Consider the following 20,190-nt stretch of genomic DNA (forward strand, 5'->3'; position numbering starts at 1 on the left):
AAAAAGAAGCTACCCAGTTCATTTCCAGCTGGAATGGATGTGGACAAATTTTTGTTATCATTGCATTATGATGAGTAAACATTCTGAACATAAGAGAACAGTAGCTGTTTAAACTCGTATCCCTTAAACTATGAGTGTAGGGAATGAGATACTGACAGAACCTAAAAGCATGACCTGCACTTTCCTTGTACTGAAATTTCACTTTATATCTGAATCATGCTGTTTCTGAAGCAGCTTCCTAGTTTGTAAATAGATTCACCTGGTATATTTTTTATTTTAGAAAAACCATTTGCAGAAATGTAAGTAAAGCCAATCTGCAAAACTGTATAGCTCTGACAATTACGTATTGTAAATATTGTATAAGTCTTGTTGAAATAGAGGTTAAATCAATCTAGTATTCTTACATTGTGTTTTTTGACTTCTTGTGATCCCTAACTGAGGCTTATTCATCTGGGGTAGTTTCTCTTTCTGGGGGGAAAATGATGCTTTTCCTTATAAAATTGCCTTCAGTGACTGTCGCACAAGACATTTAAAGACCCCCACAAAGTAGTACGGAGGCGATGACAACCTCAATTGGTGGTGGAGTGATCAGAAATGAACAATGTAGGTTTTTCCTAGAGTGAATACTTTATTAACCCTTCTTATAATTGCAGTAAAGATTATATTCCTGAAATTTTACACTTTAATGTGTTTCTCCTGGTTGTTCCAGTCTCTTTGTTTTAAAGAGAGAATTTTGTAAACCATTTTTGAGTGTTCTGATCTTTTGTTTATAACTTTTAGGATCTTTTACAGAACTTTAATGTTTAGACTATTGAGCCATACAGACTTTATGTAGTAGTTGAGATTTCTTGGTATGTATATACTTTTTCCCATATACTGGGGATTTGAAGAATTGCACTAATTCATAGAACTTCGTACATAGTAGTGACCAGTGCACATTTAATTTAAATCTTGTATTCTATGTTAAAGCTTGTGTGGAGGATTATCTTCTGGTATCCTTTTAGAAAGCCATGTCCATCATAAGATGTAAAAAGAGAAATCATAGTTTTATATTTTAACTTAGTATCTCCTAAAATGGGCTGTGTTAAGTAACTATATCTATTCTTAGATATAGTGCATTGTCTCTGTGCCCCTAAGGTGTTACAAAGAGTTACTCTCAAAAAGTCCTTAAGGAGAATGAAAGAGGTGCCTTCTCTGTATCAGACTCACACACATCAGTCAAGTGGAAAAATTGGTTTAAACCTTTAAATGAGAACAGAAATTATCATTAATATCTGACCGATTGTGCCTAGATTAAAGTATATTCTCTTAAGTGCTTTCTGTTTGGTTAAATATCAGTATATCAAGGATTTTTTCTACAGGTGTATATGTTGTTAATGGGTCATTTCCCTCAGCCTTTTTTTTTTATACTGGGCCTTTAAAAAACGAAATCCATCCTACTCCTATTTCTCAGTGTGGAAATCACGTCGTAATTGCTGAACCTTACTGCAGAAATATGTCTTGTTAAAAATTTCTATGATATGGCGGTGGTCTATTCCTGAGGAACTACATATCATACACGTAATGTTTATTTAACGCAACTTGATACTGTACTACAGTTAGGTTTGAATAAATATTTTCATTAATTGCAAAAGTTTGAATTACTTTATATTGGGAGTCACTCATGTAGATACTTTCATTAAATTCCTTTGCAAGTCACTTTTTCAGAAGTTCACATAGTGTTGGAAAACAGATTTTCTTCTCATTCAATTAATATAAAATAGGTGCTAATTACTAAGAAGTCCTACACAAATAAAGTTAAGTTCACTTTATTCAAGATTCTTAGGCACTAGCCAGGAGCCACTCGATATGGTCCAAAAACAACTTACATACTTGAAGCTTTCATTGATGTTCAAGAGCAAAGCCATAATCCCCTTTTCACCTTAAAAGTCCAAATGTCCTGGACATAATTGTACTGTATACCCGGTAACCTATTTTAACAGATGCCCAGGGACTGCATCTCAGGTCAGAGTATAGACACCATAAACAACTTGTGGCTACTTTTATAACTACATGTAAGGATCTACTCTTTATTTGGGACATTATTTAATGGCTAATGCCCTCAACATGTGTCAAATCTGGGAATTTTTGTAATCGAAATATTTGATTATTTTAGCTTGGATATTGGTAGAATTTTTTAGTAGTATGTTGAAACATCTGTCAGCACTCAGCCAAAGGCTAGATGTCCTGACTCATAAGGAGAGTAAGATGGAACCTTCAATAAGGAGTCATTTCAAATGCTTGTTACTATGTATTTTGCATTCATTATTTCTCAAGCCACCATCTTTTGGCCACAGGTTTAACCTCTTGAAATTCTGTATCAAGTTTTGACTTTATTATTAGATATTTTCTTTTAATAGACTTTTTTTCCTTTTATAAATATTAACATTTGGCATACTTTTTTCCTACATACTTAAACTGCAAATACAACTTCCTAATGCTTTTTTCACTTCAAATAATATCAAGCATTTTCCAGTTTTTTATATATTATAAAGAAAACCGTGTGACATTGAGTCGTTTTAATTTATGAATGAATAAAAAGCTTAGAAAGTCTAAAAAAAAAAAAAAGCACTGACAGATTTGTAACCAAATAGCTGTTTATGTTATCATTTGTTTCCTTAGGAGACATTTTAGAGGGTGGAATTACCAAATTAAAAACTTAGTATACATCATTTTAAGGATCTCAGTAGGTTTTGCCAAATTCTTGCAGAAAATATTTTTCAGTTTACATTCCTGCCAGCAAATTATCATTTCTGCCATAGCATATGCGTATCACTTACCAAAGATACGGTGAAAGACGTCATCACTGGTTCCTAGGCTTTTATTTCTTAATTTATTAAAATTAGTTAGCTCCCAGCCATATAAAATTTGTTTTGATATCTGGTGTGAAGTAAAGATCAGAGTATATTTTTTCCCTAAACATTTAACCACTTGACTGGGTATAACTGATCAATAAGGTTTTTCTCTTCACACACATTTATTTAAAATGTCTCTCAGTTATTCTGTACTGACTCACAACCTCTTGTTCACAAATCTAAAATTCAAAAGGTTCTAACAACCAATTTTTCTCCCTAAGTTTAGCATCAGAATTACTTAATGGCAAAACCTGACCTGATTTGATAGGAGGCTACATGAATCTTTATCTCATTTGGTGGGGATATTCATATTTTATTACTAGAAAAGTAGTAATGTGCTAATTAAAATGCGCTATTTGAGATTCAACAGGGTGTATATGATATATACATCATGTTATTTTTTAAGAATCCTAAATATTCTGAATCCTGAAACCCAGCTAACCGTAAAGGTATAGGACCAAAGACTTTGAACCTGTATTAAATTTATACGTCTATACATATACTGTAGTATGTAGATTATTTTGTGCCACTGATCAGATCATTATGGTTTTGTGTCCATTGTAACTATTCTTAAATTCCAAGTATTCACTTCTTCCATGCTTCTTGATTACAAACTTTTTAGAGTCACATGTTTTATTTTGAATTAAAATTCTTTTGGAATGTTCATTTGAAGTACATTAACCGTATAAGTTAACTGATCCTGAAAGAAGCAAATGGTATAAGGGCAATATGGTGAGTATCCGTAGCTTTGTAGTTACTACGCTAACGTTACAACTTCCTTGCTAAACTGGATATTTTGTTGTTTGTTGTATTCTTAACTCTTCTGTTTTTGTAACTGGTTATTGTTTTTTTAGTTAGTGTAAAAGTTTTATGGAAGCACAACATAGAAAAGGTGCACCAGCTGTGACGTTCACAGGTCAGTGGATTTTCTAAAAGTACATACATCCACTTAGTGCCCCAGATCAAGACGGGCACATAACCCGTACCCCAGAATGCCCTCCTGCTTCCTCTAGTACTGCTAACTCCACAGTTTTGACTTTGTTTTGACAATATGAATGTATTCATGCAGAATGTAGTCTTTTGTAACTTTTGCTCAGCATTGCAAGACACACACCCCCCCCCCCCGTGTATGTAATTCGGATGTCCTCTTCAATGCTACGTGTTTTTTCATTGTGTTTCTCCATGTTGAATTATACCACAGTTAATCCATTTTATAATCGATGACCATTTATTTTCGGTTTGGGGCTGTTAGAACTGTGAATATATTCGTACATTTTTGGGTGAATGTATTGTACTCTGTTGGATCTATATTGGGTAGGGTTGCTGGCTCTTAGGGTCGCATATATCCAACCCTATTCAGATTTTTCAGTTGTCCAGAGTGGTCTTACCAAATCCTACTACTGCCAACAGTGTAAGGAGAGTTCCATTTGTTTTACGTCACTGTCAGTACTTGATATTTTCATTTTAGCCATTTTGGCGGTGTATATTGGCGTTATACTGCAATTTTACTTCAGTTCTTCCTGATAGAACTGAACACTATTTCATATGCTTATTGGCCGTTTGGATAACGGGTCTCCTTTTGTGGAGGATCTGTTCCGTGTCTTTTGGCCACTTTTGTATTGAGTCATCTGCCTTTTTTCTTACTGATATGTACATGTTCTTTTTGTGTTCTAGAAACAAGTCCTATTTCAAATGGATATCTGATGTCTGAATGTTTTACCATGTTTTTCTTCTAGCAGTTTTATCGTTCAACCTTTTGTATTTTGATTGATCATCCAATTAACCCAGCACCATTATTGAGAAAGACTTTCCTTTCCCAAATACACTGCACTGTGACCACTCTCCTGAGCTGGTCAACTATGTACGTGTGAGCTTGCTTCTGGACACTGATCTGTTCCATTGGTCGACTTTTTTTTTTTTAATTGAAGTGTAATTAACATACGATGTTATGTTAGTTTCGGGTATACAATATATTCCGCAGTTCTACACATGACGTGGTGCTCGGCACAAAGAAGGTAGTCACCATCTGTCACCAAACATCGTTATTACAATATCATTAACTGTATTTCTTCTGCTGTACTTTTCATCTCCGTGACTTATTTTATAACCAGAAGTTTGTACCATTGGTCTACATTTTAAAGATGTGCCGGTAACACACCATCTTAATGACTGCAGGAAATCTCTTTGTTTTAGGTTTTATTTTATATTTGAGCCACTTACTAAGTGAGCTCTATTAGAACTAATGGCTTTCCTGATAGTTTTTATTTACTAAAGATGTATCCTCTCTAAATAATTACTTTCTAGTTTCATTTCTTACTCTGGCGATTAGCACTTCAGGTACAACTAATAATGATCAAAGTAGGCTTCCATGTCTTAGTCCTCATTTTAATGAGAATGTGAAGTACAGTTTTGCATCTTGTTTGCCGTGTGTGAAGAATACATCAGTAGTATCTGTTCAACTTAATTAGCTGCTCTTCTAACATCAATTTAAATATTTTTATTAAATCCACAAATTTTTTATATTAATAATTCTAATATGTGCTTTGCAATCTTACTGATTTCTTTATAACTGAATTTGATTTGTCAACATTTTATTTAAATGTTTACTTCTGTTGAGATTGATTTCAAGCTTATGCCGTTTTTTTTCATTGAATTTGGAGCTTACCATCTGAATATTGGAATAGTTACTAAATAGTGCTTGTTTGAGGATTCACGTGATGGCTAAGACCGTATATGCAGAGCATTTACGTCAATGTCCGGAACATACGCATTTTCACGACTAGCTGCCGGTGCTGGTTTTTATTTCTGTATTCTGCACAGACTATTTAGAATGGGAACTAACTCTTCCTGAAACTAAATCCCCACGAAATCATCCAGGCCGGCAGCTTTTGCAGCAGCAATTTAGGTTTTTTTCCCCCAAAAGTTCTTCAAAGAGGCTGATTGGTCTAATCAGACTCTGAGCTTTTTTCTGAATTAAATATATTTTTCCCCTAAATCTTGCTCGTTCCCTTTAGAGACTAATTTTCTGGCAAAATCACCTGTTACATTTAACAATTGTATACTTTTCTGACTGATTTGTCATTTACTTAATGTTTGCTTTTTTCCTCAGAGTTGTTTTTCATGTTTAAGTTCTTAAATTGAATGAAGAGTTATCTGCCTTTTTTTCCTTTTAAAACTATGTAAGCATTTAATTAAGGCTATGAATTTAGTGCTGATTTCACTTTAAGACCTCGAAATTTGGAGGATGGGGTAAGTACTTTCATTTTGTTTCATTATATTTTTTGTATGTTTAACTTAATTACTTAGAATAAAGTAGCATGCTAATTTTATTTATTTTTTTGCTTAAAATTTGTTTTTATGATTCCGGTAAAATGATTAGTCGATATTTCTGTAAATCTTGCATGGATGCTTAAAAACCAATACTCTGTTTATAAAGATACTAGGTTTGATACTTAATTTTATACTATCCCATCTAACTTTTTTGACACTTTTGTCATAAACCTTCACTTTCTCATTATTACTATCTTGGCCGTAGTTTCTGCTTCACTTGTTTTAGTATTGCTCAGGGCATAGTCTGTAACTGTCATAACTGCATTTTTTTCAGCTTTATTGAGTTAAAATTGGTGACTAGGCTTGTTCAGATATCTAAAGTGTGCGTCACAAGTGGATCTACGTACATCGTGGAAGGGTTCCTCCCATCGCGTTAGTAAACACCCAGCACCTCACATTTTCCTCTGTTGGCTGTGTGTGTGACGGGAGTTCTCGGCACATTTCAGTTCTATATGACAGTATAATCAGCTGTAGTCACCACATAATACATTAGACCCTCAGACTTCGTTCATCTTAGAGCTAAAATTTTGTACCCTTTTATAACATCTCCCTGCTTCCTCCGCCACCACTCCCCAGACTCGGGCCCCTGGCAACTACTTTCCTACTCTGTTTCTTGGAGTTTGACTTTTTTTTTTTTTCTTTTTTCTTAGATTCTGTGTATAAGTGAAACCATGCTATATTTGTCTTTCTCTGGCTTATTCACTAAGCAAAATGCCCTCGAGATCCGTCCAGGTTGTTGCAAATGCAGAATGTCTTTCTCATGGCTGAGTAATCCTCCAGTGCATACATTTACCACCTCTTCTTTATCTTGTTCATCTGTCGACGGTCACCTGGGTGTTCCCACGTCGTAGCTGCTGTGAGCTGATGAAGCGCAGTGAACGTGGAAATACACGTGTCTTTTCACGGTCTGCTTTTCACTTCCTTGGGGTATAACGACACACATACATACATGCACACCTGTATCCACAAGCAGGACGGCTGGATCGTATTTTTTCTGGTTTTCTTGAATTTTTGAGGAAACTCCATGCTGTTTTCTGTAATGATGGCACCAGTTTACGTTCCCACCACCAGTGCACGAAGGTTCTCTCCACACCCTTGCCTATGCTTTTGTCTTTGATGACGGCCTTTCTAATAGGTGTGAGGTGGTATGTCATTGTCGTTTTGGTTTGCATTTCCCGGATGACTACTGACGTTGAGTAGCCTTTTCATGGACCTGCGGGGCATTTATAGGTCTTCCTTGGAAAAATGTCTATTCTTATCCTCTGCCCAACTTTTAGTTCGATTGTTTGGTTTTTTGCTGTTGAGTTATGTGAGGTTTTTTTGACATTATCCACTTATCAGAAAAATGGTTTGTAGATATTCTCTCCCATCCCATACGTTGTCTTTTCTCTTTGCTGATGGTTTCTTTGGCTGTGCAGAAGCTGTTTAGTTTGATAAAGGCCCATTTGTTTGCTTTTGATATTGGTATCAAATTCAAAGAAACCATCGCCAAGATCCATGTCAAGTAGGTCACTTTCTATGTATTCTTCTAGAGCTTTATGGTTTCAGGTCTTAAATTTCAGTTTTTAGTCCATTTTGAGTTAATTTTTGTGTATGGTGTAGGATAGGGGTCTAGTTTCACTCTTTGGCGTGTACCTATCTGGTTTTCCCAATACCATTCATTGAAGAAACTGTCCTTCCTCCTTTTTATGTTTTTGGTTCCTTTGTCCTAAATTAACTGATTATGTGTTGCATAGATTTATTTCTAGGCCTCTATTCTACTGATCTGTGTGTCTGTTGTATGCCAGTACTATACTGTTCTGATTCCTAGAGCTTTATTTGAAGTCAGGAAGTGTGATTCCTCCAGCTTTGTTCCTCTTAAACTCGCTGTGGCTATTCGGGGTTTTTTGTAGTTCCATACAAAGTTTAGGATTGTTTATTTCCATGAAAAATGCCATTGAAATTTTGATAAGGATTGCAGTGATCTCTTGAGTACTATGGACATTTAAATCATATTAATTCTTCTAGTCCGTCACCATGGAATCTCTTTCCATTTGGTTCTTCTTTAGTTTCTTCCATAAAAACCTTTATCAGTGTACAGATCTTTCACCTCCCTGACAAAATTTATTACTAGATACTTTATTCTTTTTTGTTTTGTTTTTTTTTAAAGATTTTATTTATTTATTTGACAGAGATAGAGACAGCCAGCGAGAGAGGGAACACAAGCAGTGGGAGTGGGAGAGGAAGAAGCAGGCTCATAGCGGAAGAGCCTGATGTGGGGCTCGATCCCAGAACGCCGGCATCACGCCCTGAGCCGAAGGCAGACGCTTAACCGCTGTGCCACCCAGGCGCCCCGTCTTTTTTGATGAAATTGTAAATGGGATTATTTACTTAATGTCTCTGTTAGTACGTTGTTAGTGTATATAAGTGCAGCTTATGTCCTACAACTTTATAAATTCGTTTATTATAGTTTTAACGGGTTTTTTTGGTCGAGTCTTTAGGGTGTTCTATGTATCGTATTACATCATCTGCAGGTAGAAGCAGTTTTATTTCCTTTCTGATTTGGATGCTTTTTATTTCTTTTCCTTACCTAATTCTCTGGCTAGGACCTCCAGTTTATTGGTGAAAGTGGGCGTCGTTGTCTTGTTCCTAATCTTAGGGGGAAAACGTTCAGCTTTTCAACCATTATTGAAAGTATGTTAGCTGTGGGCTTCTCATAGATGAGCTTTATTTTGTTCAGGTACATTCTTTATCCAGTATGTTCGGAGTTATTATCATGCATAGATTTTTAATTTTGTCAAATGCTTTTTTTTTCATCTATAGAGATGGTCATATGATTTTTACATTTTATTAAATGATGTATCACATTAATGTGCTGTAGAATTTGGTTTGCTAGTATGTTGTTCAGGCTTTTTGCAGCTGTGTTCATCAGGAATACTAGCTGGTAATTTTCTTTTTCTGTATTGTCTTTGTCCAGTTTTGGTATCAGGGTAATGCTGTCCTCATAAATTGATTTTGGAATTGTTCCCTCTTTTTTTTTTTTTTTTTTTTTTTTTTTGAGAGAGCACTAGAGAGCAAGAGAGTACACACAAGTGAGGGTTAGAGGGAGAGGGACAAGGAGACACTCTGCTGAGCAGGGAGCCCAACAGGGGCCTCGATTTCAGGACCCTGGGATCATGACCTGAGCTTCAGGCAGTCGCTTAACCAACTGAGCCACCCAGGCGCCCCCTCTTCTTCTGTTTAAATGTTTGATGGAATTAACCAGTGAAGCTTGTCTGGTCCTGGACTTCATTGTGTGAGGTTTTTGATTACTGATTCAATGTCCTTACTATTAATTGTTTGTTCAGATATTCTGTTTCTTCATGATTCCGTCTTGGTAGGTTGTATGTTTCTAGAAACTTAGCCATTTCTTCTGGGTTCTCCAATTTGTTGGTAGTTCAGTGTAGTCTCCTGTTATCCTGTGTATTTGTGTGGAATTCATGTTATGTCTCCTCCTTCATTTATACTTCTGTTTGAGTTCTCTTAGTTTTGTTCTGATTTTAACATATGTGCTGCCAAAGCAAATTCTTTTATTTCCTTGCTAAGTCTAGCTAATGGTTTTTCTGTTTTTGCCTTTAAAAAAGATCAGTTCTTAACTCTATTGGTCTTTTCTATTGTCATTTTAGTCTCCCATTTCTTTCCACTGTGGTCTTTGTTATTTCCTTTTTTAACTAACTTAGGGCTTGGTTTTTTTTCTTCCTTTTCTAGTTCCTCGAGGTGTAGTTCGTGTGTTTGAGATTATTTGAGATCTTTCTTGATTTGTAACGTGAGCATTTATCACTGTGAACCTCCCTATTAGAATTGCTTTTGCTGCATCCCATAAGTTCTGGTATGTTGTATTTCCATTTTCATTTGTGTCCACATTTTTTTAAAGATTTTATTTTTAAGCAATCTCGGTACCCAACATGGGGCTCAAACTCACAGCCCGGAAATCAAGAGTCACGTGCTCTGCTGACTGAGCCAGCCAGGCACCCGTGTCAATACTTGGTGTATTCGTCTTTCGATTTCTTCTTTGACCCGTTGATTATCGGTAGCATGTTTTTAACCTCCATGTATTTGTGAATTTTCCACTTTTTCTTCTTATAATTGATTTCTAGTTTTATACCACTGTTAGAAAAGTTTGCTAGATATGATTTCAGTCACCTTAAACTTAAAAGATTTCTTTTGTGGCCTAACCTATGATCTCTCTTGGGTGGTGTTCCATATGCACTCACGATGAATGTGTATTCTGTCGGATGGGATGTTCTGTAAGTATCTGAGTCCATCTGGGTTGACCTGTTAATCAAGTCCAATGTTCCCATACTGATTTTCTGGATGATCTCCCCATTGTAACAGGTGGAACACTGAAGTCCCCTACTGTTGTATTATGCTCCTGTGTTGGGTGTGTATGTATTTGAAATTGTTTAACCTCCTGTTGGATTGCCCCCCACCTTCTTTATATCTTATACAGGTTTTGTCTTAAAGTCTATTTTGTCCAATGCAAATACAGCTATCCTTTCTTCGGCCCCCATACACGGAAAGTCTGTTTCCAACCCTTCACTTTGAATCTGTGTATCCTTGAAGCTGAAGTGAATCCCTGGCAGGCAGCTTATAGTCTTTAGTTCTCCATTCAGCTGCTCTGTGTCTTTTGATTGGAGAATTTAGTTCATTTGTATGTAAAGTTACTATTTACAGTTATGGCCATTTTGTTAATTGTTCTCTGGCTGTTTTGTAATTCCTTTGTTTCCTTCATCTCTTGTTCTCTTCCTTTGTGATTTGATAGTTTTTTGTGGTTGGCATCCTTAGATTCCGTTCTATCTTCTGAGTATATATTGTAGGTTTTTGTTTCGTGGTTACCATGAGGCTTATAGAAGACGTAATTTTTAACAAATAACTTCAAAAAAAACTAATTTTAAACACATACAAACACTACACTTTTACACTTCCCTACCACACTGGTTTTGATGTCACAATTTATGTATATTTTTACCTTGCACATCCATTAAAAATTTTTGTAGTTAAACTTATTTTTAGTATTTTTGTCTTTTAACCTTCACACTAGAGTTGTGATTTGCCCACTACCATTACAACCTGAGAGTATTCTGAGTTTGACCATGTATTTGTCTTTATCAGGGACACTTAAACTTTTGAATGTCTCCTTGTTACTAATTAGCGTCCTTTCCTTTCAGGTTGAAGAAGTCCCTTTAACATTCCTTGTAAGACTGGCCTAGTGGTGAGGAACTCCTTCAGCTCTTGCTTGTCTGGAAAACTCTCTCATTCAAATCTAAAGAACAACGTTGCTGGGTAAAGTATTGGTTGGCATTTTCTTTTCTTTCAGCACTTTGAATATATCCTGCGACTCTCTTCAGGCCCGCAGACTTTGCTGAAAACCCTGTGCTAGTCTTAAGGGATTTCCCTTGTAGGTAACAAGTCATCTTTTCTCTTGCTGCTTCTAAGATTCTCTCCCTGGCTTTAGCTTGTGCAAATTTAATTATAAGGTTGGGCTATTGGGGATTCATCTTTCTTGGAACTCTCTGGGCTCCCTGGATCTGGATTTCTGTTTGTTTCCCCAGGTTAGAGAAATGTTCAGCCATTATTTCTTTGAATAAGCTTTCTGCCCCTTTCTGTCTTCTCCTTTTGGGACCCCAGTAATGCAGATATTTGTCCACTTGATGTTGACATCTAAGTGCTTTAAGTCCCCTTCGTCTGTCTCCTCTGCTGATTGGATGAGATTCACCATCCTGATCTCATGGATCCTTTCTTCCACGTCGTAAAGTCTGACTCCTCCTTAAGTATTCAGTTCAGTTACTGTATTTTTCAGCTCTGATTTCTCTTTGGTACTTCTGTCTTTTCTCTTTTGAAATTCTCACCTTGTTTATATATTGTTTTCCTAACCCAGTGAGCATTTTTATGGCTGTTGTCAGATAAATCACTTAATATCTGTTTCATTAAGGTCTGGTTAAGTCTTATCTCGTTCTTTTGTTTAGCACAAATCCCTCTGTTTCTTCATTTTCCTTAACTCTTAGGTGGTTTCTACCAATTGACCTTGTGTGGGAGACGAACCTCATTAGTCAGGCTGGCCGAAGGTCTTGTCGTCTCTTAATCATCTTTGATCGCCTCTGCTGCCTTCTTGGTTTTCAGTGGCTCCCATTACTTGAGGGTGTGCCAAGACGTGAGTGTCCTAGAGGGAAGGACTGCAGTCGGCACCTAGATGTAGGCGGGACTGCTGGGCAACAGCTGGGAAGGTATGTAGTTAGGCCTTTCCTGAGAGAAAGCAAACAACAGACTTTGTGGCCAGCAGCCTCTGCCATGGAGCTGGGTGTGGGGGGATAGGGGAGGGGAGGGGGTTGCTCCTACACCCGCTAATAATTGCTTCTGTGCTACAGTTCTTTGCAATCCAGGAGTGCAAGCCCTGTTGCCTATCAAAGCCAGGTGATGCAGGGACCCAGCCTTTGGGTGGCAGCTGCAAAAGGTAGGGCACCAGACATATATGCAAACTACTTGTAGGAAGATACTTGTCATTTGTAATGAGTTCAAGTGAGAAGTCAGAGGTGGGGTAGGCTGGCTTCCTGGTCACCAGGCAGGACCACAGCTCACTTCTAGACATGTGCTAAATTCTTGTCCTCCATAAAAACTGTTCTCTTTGTCTTCAGGTTCTCTAGAACTTTATTTTGAATGAATTTTTCTTTATAAAAGAGTTCTTGCCCTGTTTCTGCCTTGACTACTAGTAATTTGATATATACCAACCTTCTCTTTTTACTTTATAATGGAGCTTTTCAGCTTTTAACTTCTATAGTAATTTACATTCTACTGGCATTTGCCTTTAGTTACCATATATATTTTTTTTTACCCCAATTTTACTACATTCCCCTCCTCCCCCACCAGTCCTTTTAAACTTTTAAATTTAAAAATTAAGAAAATTAAAAATTTTACATTCTTGAATTCTTTTGATTCTTTCCATGTGCTGGTAATAAATTTAGCCATTTTTGGAGCAAATATTAGAGCATATTTTAAAAGCTCTTGCCTGCCTAGAGATTCCTAGTACCTTTGTTTCATTAAAAATACATAGATGTTGGTCACTTGTCTTCCAGTATTTATTAAAACAAATAAAGACTGAGGCTACCCATTTTTTCACCTACATGTTTTCTCCAGAATCTTAATAGGATTCTGCTAATTTTGCTAATGAAATAAGGCCTACAGTTTTTTTCTATTATAATTAATCCTTGGGAGTACCACATTTTTTGTTCGGGTTTTTTTCTTTTTAAGAAATACCATTTACTCATTGGTTCTGTATTTTTCTTTTCCTCTCCCAGAACTGTCAGAGAACTTTGCCATGTCACTGACTTTGAGATGCAGTGTTAATTCTGCTTGTCTTCAGTGAAGTATTCTAATATATTTTGGGTTTCCATTTCTTCATGTGTCTTACCCCTGCAGTCACAGGGCGGAGGCTTACTGAGCACAGCTGCAGCGGAACTGCTTGGAATGGACCCAGCTTCCTGACCAAGCCGCTTGGCACCAGACCTTGCAGTTTCCCTACTCCATGCCTCAGTGTCCTCATCTGTACCTGGAAGGAAATGATGGTACCCACCTTCCAGAGTTCTTGTGAAGATCAAAGGACTTAGTACATAATGAGCCACAAATATTAGCTGTGATTGCTCTACAGATAATTTTAAGTGTTCTGTCTGAATCTTAACATTTTTTTCCTTATATTGTCTTTTTGTTCCTTCTTAGATAAGGATTCCCAAGAATCATTTGCTGAGAGACTGTTTATACGTGACCCTCTCTGCCCCTTCCCTCCCCCAGCGCTGTCAGTCCCACTGGAAGAGGAGCTTCCCTTCTCCGAGCCACTGCTGAGGTGGGTGCACAGCCACTGCATTTTCTCCTGCTTAAGAACAGTCTCTACACTTGATAAATCCATCCGGTTGAGCAGTTCCCCCTGCCCCAACTCTTTCTCCTCTGTGTGCTGCTGTAGTAATCCGGAGGCCAAACCCAAGGACTTTCTCAGACCCGCTACCCCTCCCCAAATCCTGCATGCTAATGTTGTGAGAAATTGTACCCCCTCTAGACCTGAGCACATGGATCTGTCCTGTTTCCACCAACACTGCTCTCAGTTTCAAGAGTCTACTAAACCCCAGTTAGTTACACATGACATTCGCTTGACGTTTGACAGTCCTCAAAATATAAATGATTTGTTCTGTAGAATGGAAGCATCTACTTCTAAGCCACTAATAACTGCACACTGGTATTGCAAATAGTACAGCTTTATAAAAAATATTTTGAACTACTAAAGATTACAAAAGACTTAAAGCAGAAGAAAACATTTATTTATAATTTCAAACAGTTTGAGAGTTGATCTTATTATCTTACTGTGAAAATGAAACAGACTGAGTATATAACCTGGCCCAGGGACCACAGCAGACCTTTCTAGCCACGTAGGACTATGGCCGTAGACAACACCAGTTGTCTACAGCTTCTGGATCAGCAGGGCAGAAGCTCCGCCTCCTCCATTGCAAATGCTGGCGAGACCGTATTCTCCTTGCTTCAGGGCATGTACCAAATGAATGACGATCCTGGCTCCAGACATCCTAGGTTTAAGAAAGCATTTGTGCTCTTTAATAAATTACAGAACACCTAACCAAACCAAGTTTCCATTCCAAATTAAGTTGAAAAGTCTGCTAGAGAATTTAACTCCTTTTCTTAAAACACTGTTCTTAGGCAACAAATGTGGCACATCTGTGTTCAGTGTTGGATGCTGTCAGAAATGGTGTTTGCCCTTCGAAGGGCAGATGGGAAGGAAACCGGTTTGACCAGGAGTACCAGGGGTCCGCGTGAAGCAGTTACAGCTTAGACAAAACCACGAAGGCCGTTACACAGCCATCAGCCTGGACGGGGAGAGTCGTCTGACGTCACCTACCCAATCGGATGCCCCAGAGAAACTGCTCCTCCATCGATGTTCACTTTCTGGGGATCGAGGTCCAGCGTTTTAATGTTTGCTAGCACAACCAGACTGAAGGCTTCGTTCACTTCCCACAGGGTAATATCCTCTTTTTTCAGTCCTGCATCTTTGAGAACCTAAAATTTTTTTTAATGATAGATTAACAGTCAAAACTTATTTTCATTGTTTCCGATCCTCTCTCCCCGTATTCCTCACTGATTTCTGCTCTCTCTGGGTGCTGGCCTCAGAAGTTCCCTCCCAGGGTGAGGCCCTCTCCTGAAAGGGAATATTTGCTGGAATCTCCTGAGATCCTTCAGCCCCTAAACTTCTTGAGCACCGTCTCTTCCTGTGACCCCTTAGCAACTTCCCTTAGAGACACTGACAGCTTCGAGTATGTAGGTTTTCTCTGTTTTTAGTTTTACTCTGAGACCAGCTCCCAGCACTTCGTTTCAGAATGGAGACCTCTCCTAGTAGTGAATTATTCTAGAACCAGAACCTTTAGTATTCCCTTTTTCTTTGCCACACCAACCTCCCACTTTGTGGTTACCGTACCAGGTGTGAGCACCCTACTTAAAATGTAATTACATAGTTCCCCTGAAGCTGTAGTCTGGGGGTTGCTCAAACTGTTTTCAGAAGTTGGAAGATTTGGGGGCCCCTTGATGGCTCAGTCGGCTAAGTGTCTGACTTCAGGTCAGGTCATGATTTCGGGGTCCTGGGATTAAACCCCTCATTGGGCTCCCCGCTCAGTTGGGGAATCTGCTTCTCCCTCCACCCCTCCCTCTGCTCCTGCTCTGTCTCTCAAATCTTTAAAAAAAGTAGGAAGATTTGAAACCAAGCTATCTCTAGGCTTCTGCAGATGAACAACATTTAAAACCTCAACCCTGCAGCTTTGCTCAAAGCCAAGCAGAAGCTGGCATGATGGAGTTCTCACCTTAAGTACAGCATACACAGGTGCAACTGGAAAATCAATAGGTTCGACAGCAGCATCAGCAAATGCTTCATTTAAAAAAGATAGATGTCAAATAGGTCATTAAAATCTTTTTTACAGGTGATAGCTGTCATTATATATAATATGCAAGACTGCAAGCTTCCTCACCCCAATAATGTATGTAAACGTATTTGTTCCTTTTCCAAGATTCCAGGCTTTATAAAATTAGATCCAGCATCTAGGCCACTGGGTTTTGTAAGTAGAGGGCTGGGGGAAATTTGCCTCCAGGGACACGGGCATTAGCCAGAGAGGGAGAGAAGCTAGGTACGACCACAGGGGGAATGCACTTCCTGCAGCTCCGGGGGGTTGAGGCTGAGGCGGCAGCTACACGTCCTCTAATATGCAGAGAAGCCTCAGAAACAAAGAATTATTTGTTGCAAAATGTCAAAAGTGCTGAGGTTAAGAAACCAAGATCCCAACTAAAAATGAGAAGGGGTGCCTGAGTGGCTCAGGGAGTTAATAACGCATCTGCCTTGGTTTTGGCTCAGATCACAATCCCAAGGTTGCATGGCTTCTGTGCTCAGCAGGGAGTCAGCTTGTCCCTCTCCCCCTTCTCCTCCCCCTGCTCGCGATTTCTAATAAAATCTTTTTAAAAAATAAAATGAAGTTGTAAGGCCTTTATAAAGTGATATTCAACTCATTAACAAGGTGGATTTTACAGCTAAAAATATGTTTAAGGAAACTGAGGGTATGACAGTTCATAAATGCCAAAACAGATTTCCTATTTCTAGACCCCTAATTTCATATTCTTTTTACTCTATCTGGTTCCTTTTCCCCTTCGTGCCAGGAACATGTACTTTCTATTCTCCCACTCATCAGACAGGATCGGAAAAGATCTTTAACGCTTACTCTTCTACAAAACGAGCTTTTATCACACAGTACCACCTCTAGATGGAAGTCGCCGACTTCAACACCGCGTATTACCAACAAGGAAGCTCCATTTCAGGAAGCTTCAAGGGGGTTAGGAAGAAACGAGTTTTGAACGTGTTTTACCTGCTACCCTGGCCAGCGGCTTCACGCTGAGCCTCCGGGCCGCGTCCGTCGTCATCAGAACCACAGCAGCCGCACCGTCGTTGAGCGTGCTCGCGTTGGCAGCTGTGATGGTGCCTGAAAGCAGCAGCGAGCGTGAGGTCACAACACACTTCCACCCCGCAGTCACCTGGTTCAACTGAATGCACCCCTGGCTTGCTAGATGCGTGGACATGACCAGGACGCATGGAGATCGTTCCTGCTTTCAGGGAATCTACACTGAGCCAACTAACAACTCCTGTGCGAGTGCCTTTCTGTGTGTGTTCTGCACCGGTTTGTTCAGAGCCAGCTCAGGAACACCTGCACGGTGGCAGTAGGGATACGCTGGCTTACAAGTCTTCCACGATGAGGACCAGCTCAGTACTTTTTCTTCCCAGAGTCTAACTTCGCTTATCCACACTAGAGCAGATACTGTGTCGAAACCAGGTACGTCTTCCTACGAGCACTTGAAGTTAAATATCACGAATACTAAAAATCACTGTACATTTTAAATTTTACAGTACGTAAATTATGTCAACTAAGCTTTTATAAAAATTGGAACCAAGACCCTATAGTAGATGGCACCTAAAAATATAAAAATATATTTTGCAATATAAATTTTACATGGTGTTTTAAAAAAGACTGATCCATCCCTATAGTTGGTATTGAGAAATTCAAATCAGGAAAGACAAAAAAGGCAACTTTAGATTATCACCAATAAATCTGCTAATTTTAAAAGCAGAACAGACCACCTCAAGAATTTCAAAAGCATTAATTGAGAACACTGGAATCCCATTTATAGTAGCATTCAACACTTACTTACTGAGGACCTACTACAAGTCAGGCACTGGAAGTAAAACAGTGAACAACACTGCTGCCAACTTAATCCTCAAGAATCTTACAGGTATTTAACATATGAACACCCTTCATTTCAGAATAAACTTTGGAAATGAACTACATATGAAAAACTGAATTCTATACTCATGCTACAGTCTCTTCCCTAGGATTTCTATATTGAAGGTATTAACTTAATTTTAAATACTTTTTGGATAAATTTGTTAATTTCACATGAGCCTGACATACTGAAAATCTTAAATAACATCTAGATGTTTTCTGGAATTACTTTTCTAAAATCCTTAGGCAGTTCCAAGACTAGAGATGGTTTATTAACCCCATTTTTTGCCATGTTTCATTTCTTCATACTAACCATTTTCTTTCTGGAAAACTGTCTTCAGCTTTGGAACTTTGCTAAAGTCGACACGTTTATATTCTTCATCTTCTTTCACCAGTACATCGGGTTTACCTACAACGCAAGTGTTTCATCACCAGTCAGGACGAGTCACTCAGTAAGACACAGCAGGTGTACCTCCCCATGCTGGGCCTGCACACCTTGCACCATCCCAAGTCAACCCTACTCGAGAATACACCACCTACCATCTTTGTTAATGAATTAAAAAGTTTATTAAGTAGTTTAACACAGTTTAAATCCTTGATTTGGCCACATCCCATTCTCTTCTGACCCCCTTTTTAGATCACAGATCCCATCCGCTCTCCTGACCGCTGGGCTGGACAAGCTCTAGTAATTCCACCATCCTGAGCCCCGTCATTTCTCAGTGGAAATGGAACCTAAACCAAGTGTTCACTTTGGGTTCTGCCGGAGTGGGTGAGGAGAGCCCTCTGCTCTGTGCCTGAGAGCCTTCAGATGGGACTCTAGAGACGGGATGAAAGCTTGCAGTGCTCAGCACCAGGTCCCGTCCCCAGAGCTCCCAGGGTTGCCGCTAGCTGCCGAGCAGCCTTCAGTTCTGGGAGGTGCCCCCGCAGCCTTCTTCCTCACTTCAAAGGCTAATAAACTGTCAGTGATATAAAAAAAGGTTTCTAATAAATATATTTCTCAAATTGAAAACATTATTAGTGGAATTTGCAGTTGAGTTGGAAGCGGATATGAAATTGGGTTGACTTACACTGTCTCTAACCTGGCAGCATTTCCCTCTACTAACCATAAGCAGAAGTATTTATGTCCTCAGTTGAATAAAGATAAAAATATACTAATTTAAAACAAGATTTTTCAGCAAACTGTGAAAAATCTATTTTGGAACATCATCCCTCTACCTTTTACTGTAATTGTGACAGGGATAACTTCATTTCCAAATTTTCCTGCTTCCCACGCTGCTCTACTCCTGGTGTACGAGTTAATCGCGTACGTATCCTGTTCCTCTCGTGCAATGTTCATCTTCTTCGCAGTATTCTCAGCACAGTTCCCCTGATAAAAGTTGGAATTCTTAAAAAAATAATTCACTTTGCATAATTTATATCTATTAACTTGCATAACATAAAATAGCGGTTAGCCGTTAGTTTCTTAAAATATACCTCTTTCTGTACTAGGTCATTTTTCATTCATGTCTCACCTTTAGATACTTCAGTGAGCCCAGAAATCCTATTTCAAAGGCAAATAAATAGTTACGGAATCCATTATCAGAAGTCAGAAACGCCCTATTCCAGTGTGGGGCAGTGTATTCAACAACGGAGTCAAACTGATGCAGGGAGTAAAGAAATATTTTCCTGAAATGCATGGCTAAAATAAACATATAGAGCCCATCCTTCAATTTCTAAAATATACATATTTTTAAAAATCAAGCAGTACTGTATACTAGATGGTATTTCTCCTTCAAAATCAAGAATTACCATATGGATTTTATTGTAGACATCAGTTAGCCCATCTTTCACAATCAAATCTTCAAGCTTGACGCCACCATACGGCGTTGCTCCTCTGTTCATGACGTAGGGAACGTTGGACATGCTCTCCATCCCGCCTGCCACCATCACATCCTGCTCAGCAACAAAAACAATGTCAACTCAAACGACCTACAACCCAGTACACCCACCACACAGCTACCACAAACAAGAGTCGACTTCGTTGGGCTGTTACACGGCAAAGTAGGAAGTAACCTCTTTGACCCTGATGAAAAGAAATGGTCCAAAACGTGTCATGAAAATTAAGAATCAGGTATTTATAATACCAGGATCCTTCATGTAAGACT

At 38.6% G+C, this 20,190-nt stretch overlaps 3 protein-coding genes across 5 annotated transcripts in view; 2 read left to right on the plus strand and 1 right to left on the minus strand.

Annotated features, from left to right (window-relative positions):
- LOC103662423 (protein NPAT) overlaps positions 1-1,312 on the plus strand; it is a 50,596-nt gene extending 49,284 nt beyond the window's left edge. For both annotated transcript variants that reach the window (XM_008690116.2, XM_040631257.1), the window contains one exon: positions 1-1,312. In XM_008690116.2, coding sequence (XP_008688338.1) covers positions 1-78 — 78 coding nt within the window. In that variant the 3' untranslated portion in view covers positions 79-1,312.
- On the plus strand, positions 561-15,128 carry LOC103662539. The gene is made up of 6 exons (XM_040630658.1): positions 561-603; positions 12,175-12,466; positions 12,608-12,693; positions 13,656-13,801; positions 13,953-14,076; positions 14,937-15,128. Exons 1-5 carry the CDS (start codon positions 561-563, stop codon positions 14,073-14,075), a joined length of 690 nt encoding a protein of 229 aa, XP_040486592.1. The 3' UTR covers position 14,076; positions 14,937-15,128.
- ACAT1 (acetyl-CoA acetyltransferase 1) overlaps positions 14,524-20,190 on the minus strand; it is an 18,892-nt gene continuing 13,225 nt past the window's right edge. For both annotated transcript variants that reach the window (XM_040631258.1, XM_040631259.1), the window contains 7 exons: positions 19,835-19,978; positions 19,262-19,412; positions 18,360-18,455; positions 17,138-17,251; positions 16,088-16,152; positions 15,136-15,293; positions 14,524-14,806 (listed from right to left, as the gene is read on the minus strand). In XM_040631258.1, coding sequence (XP_040487192.1) covers positions 14,686-14,806; positions 15,136-15,293; positions 16,088-16,152; positions 17,138-17,251; positions 18,360-18,455; positions 19,262-19,412; positions 19,835-19,978 — 849 coding nt within the window. In that variant the 3' untranslated portion in view covers positions 14,524-14,685. The remainder of the gene's footprint in view (positions 14,807-15,135; positions 15,294-16,087; positions 16,153-17,137; positions 17,252-18,359; positions 18,456-19,261; positions 19,413-19,834; positions 19,979-20,190) is intronic.

Source organism: Ursus maritimus, unplaced genomic scaffold (assembly GCF_017311325.1).
Source record: "Ursus maritimus isolate PB19 unplaced genomic scaffold, ASM1731132v1 scaffold_16, whole genome shotgun sequence".
NCBI classification, from domain to species: Eukaryota; Metazoa; Chordata; class Mammalia; order Carnivora; family Ursidae; genus Ursus; species Ursus maritimus.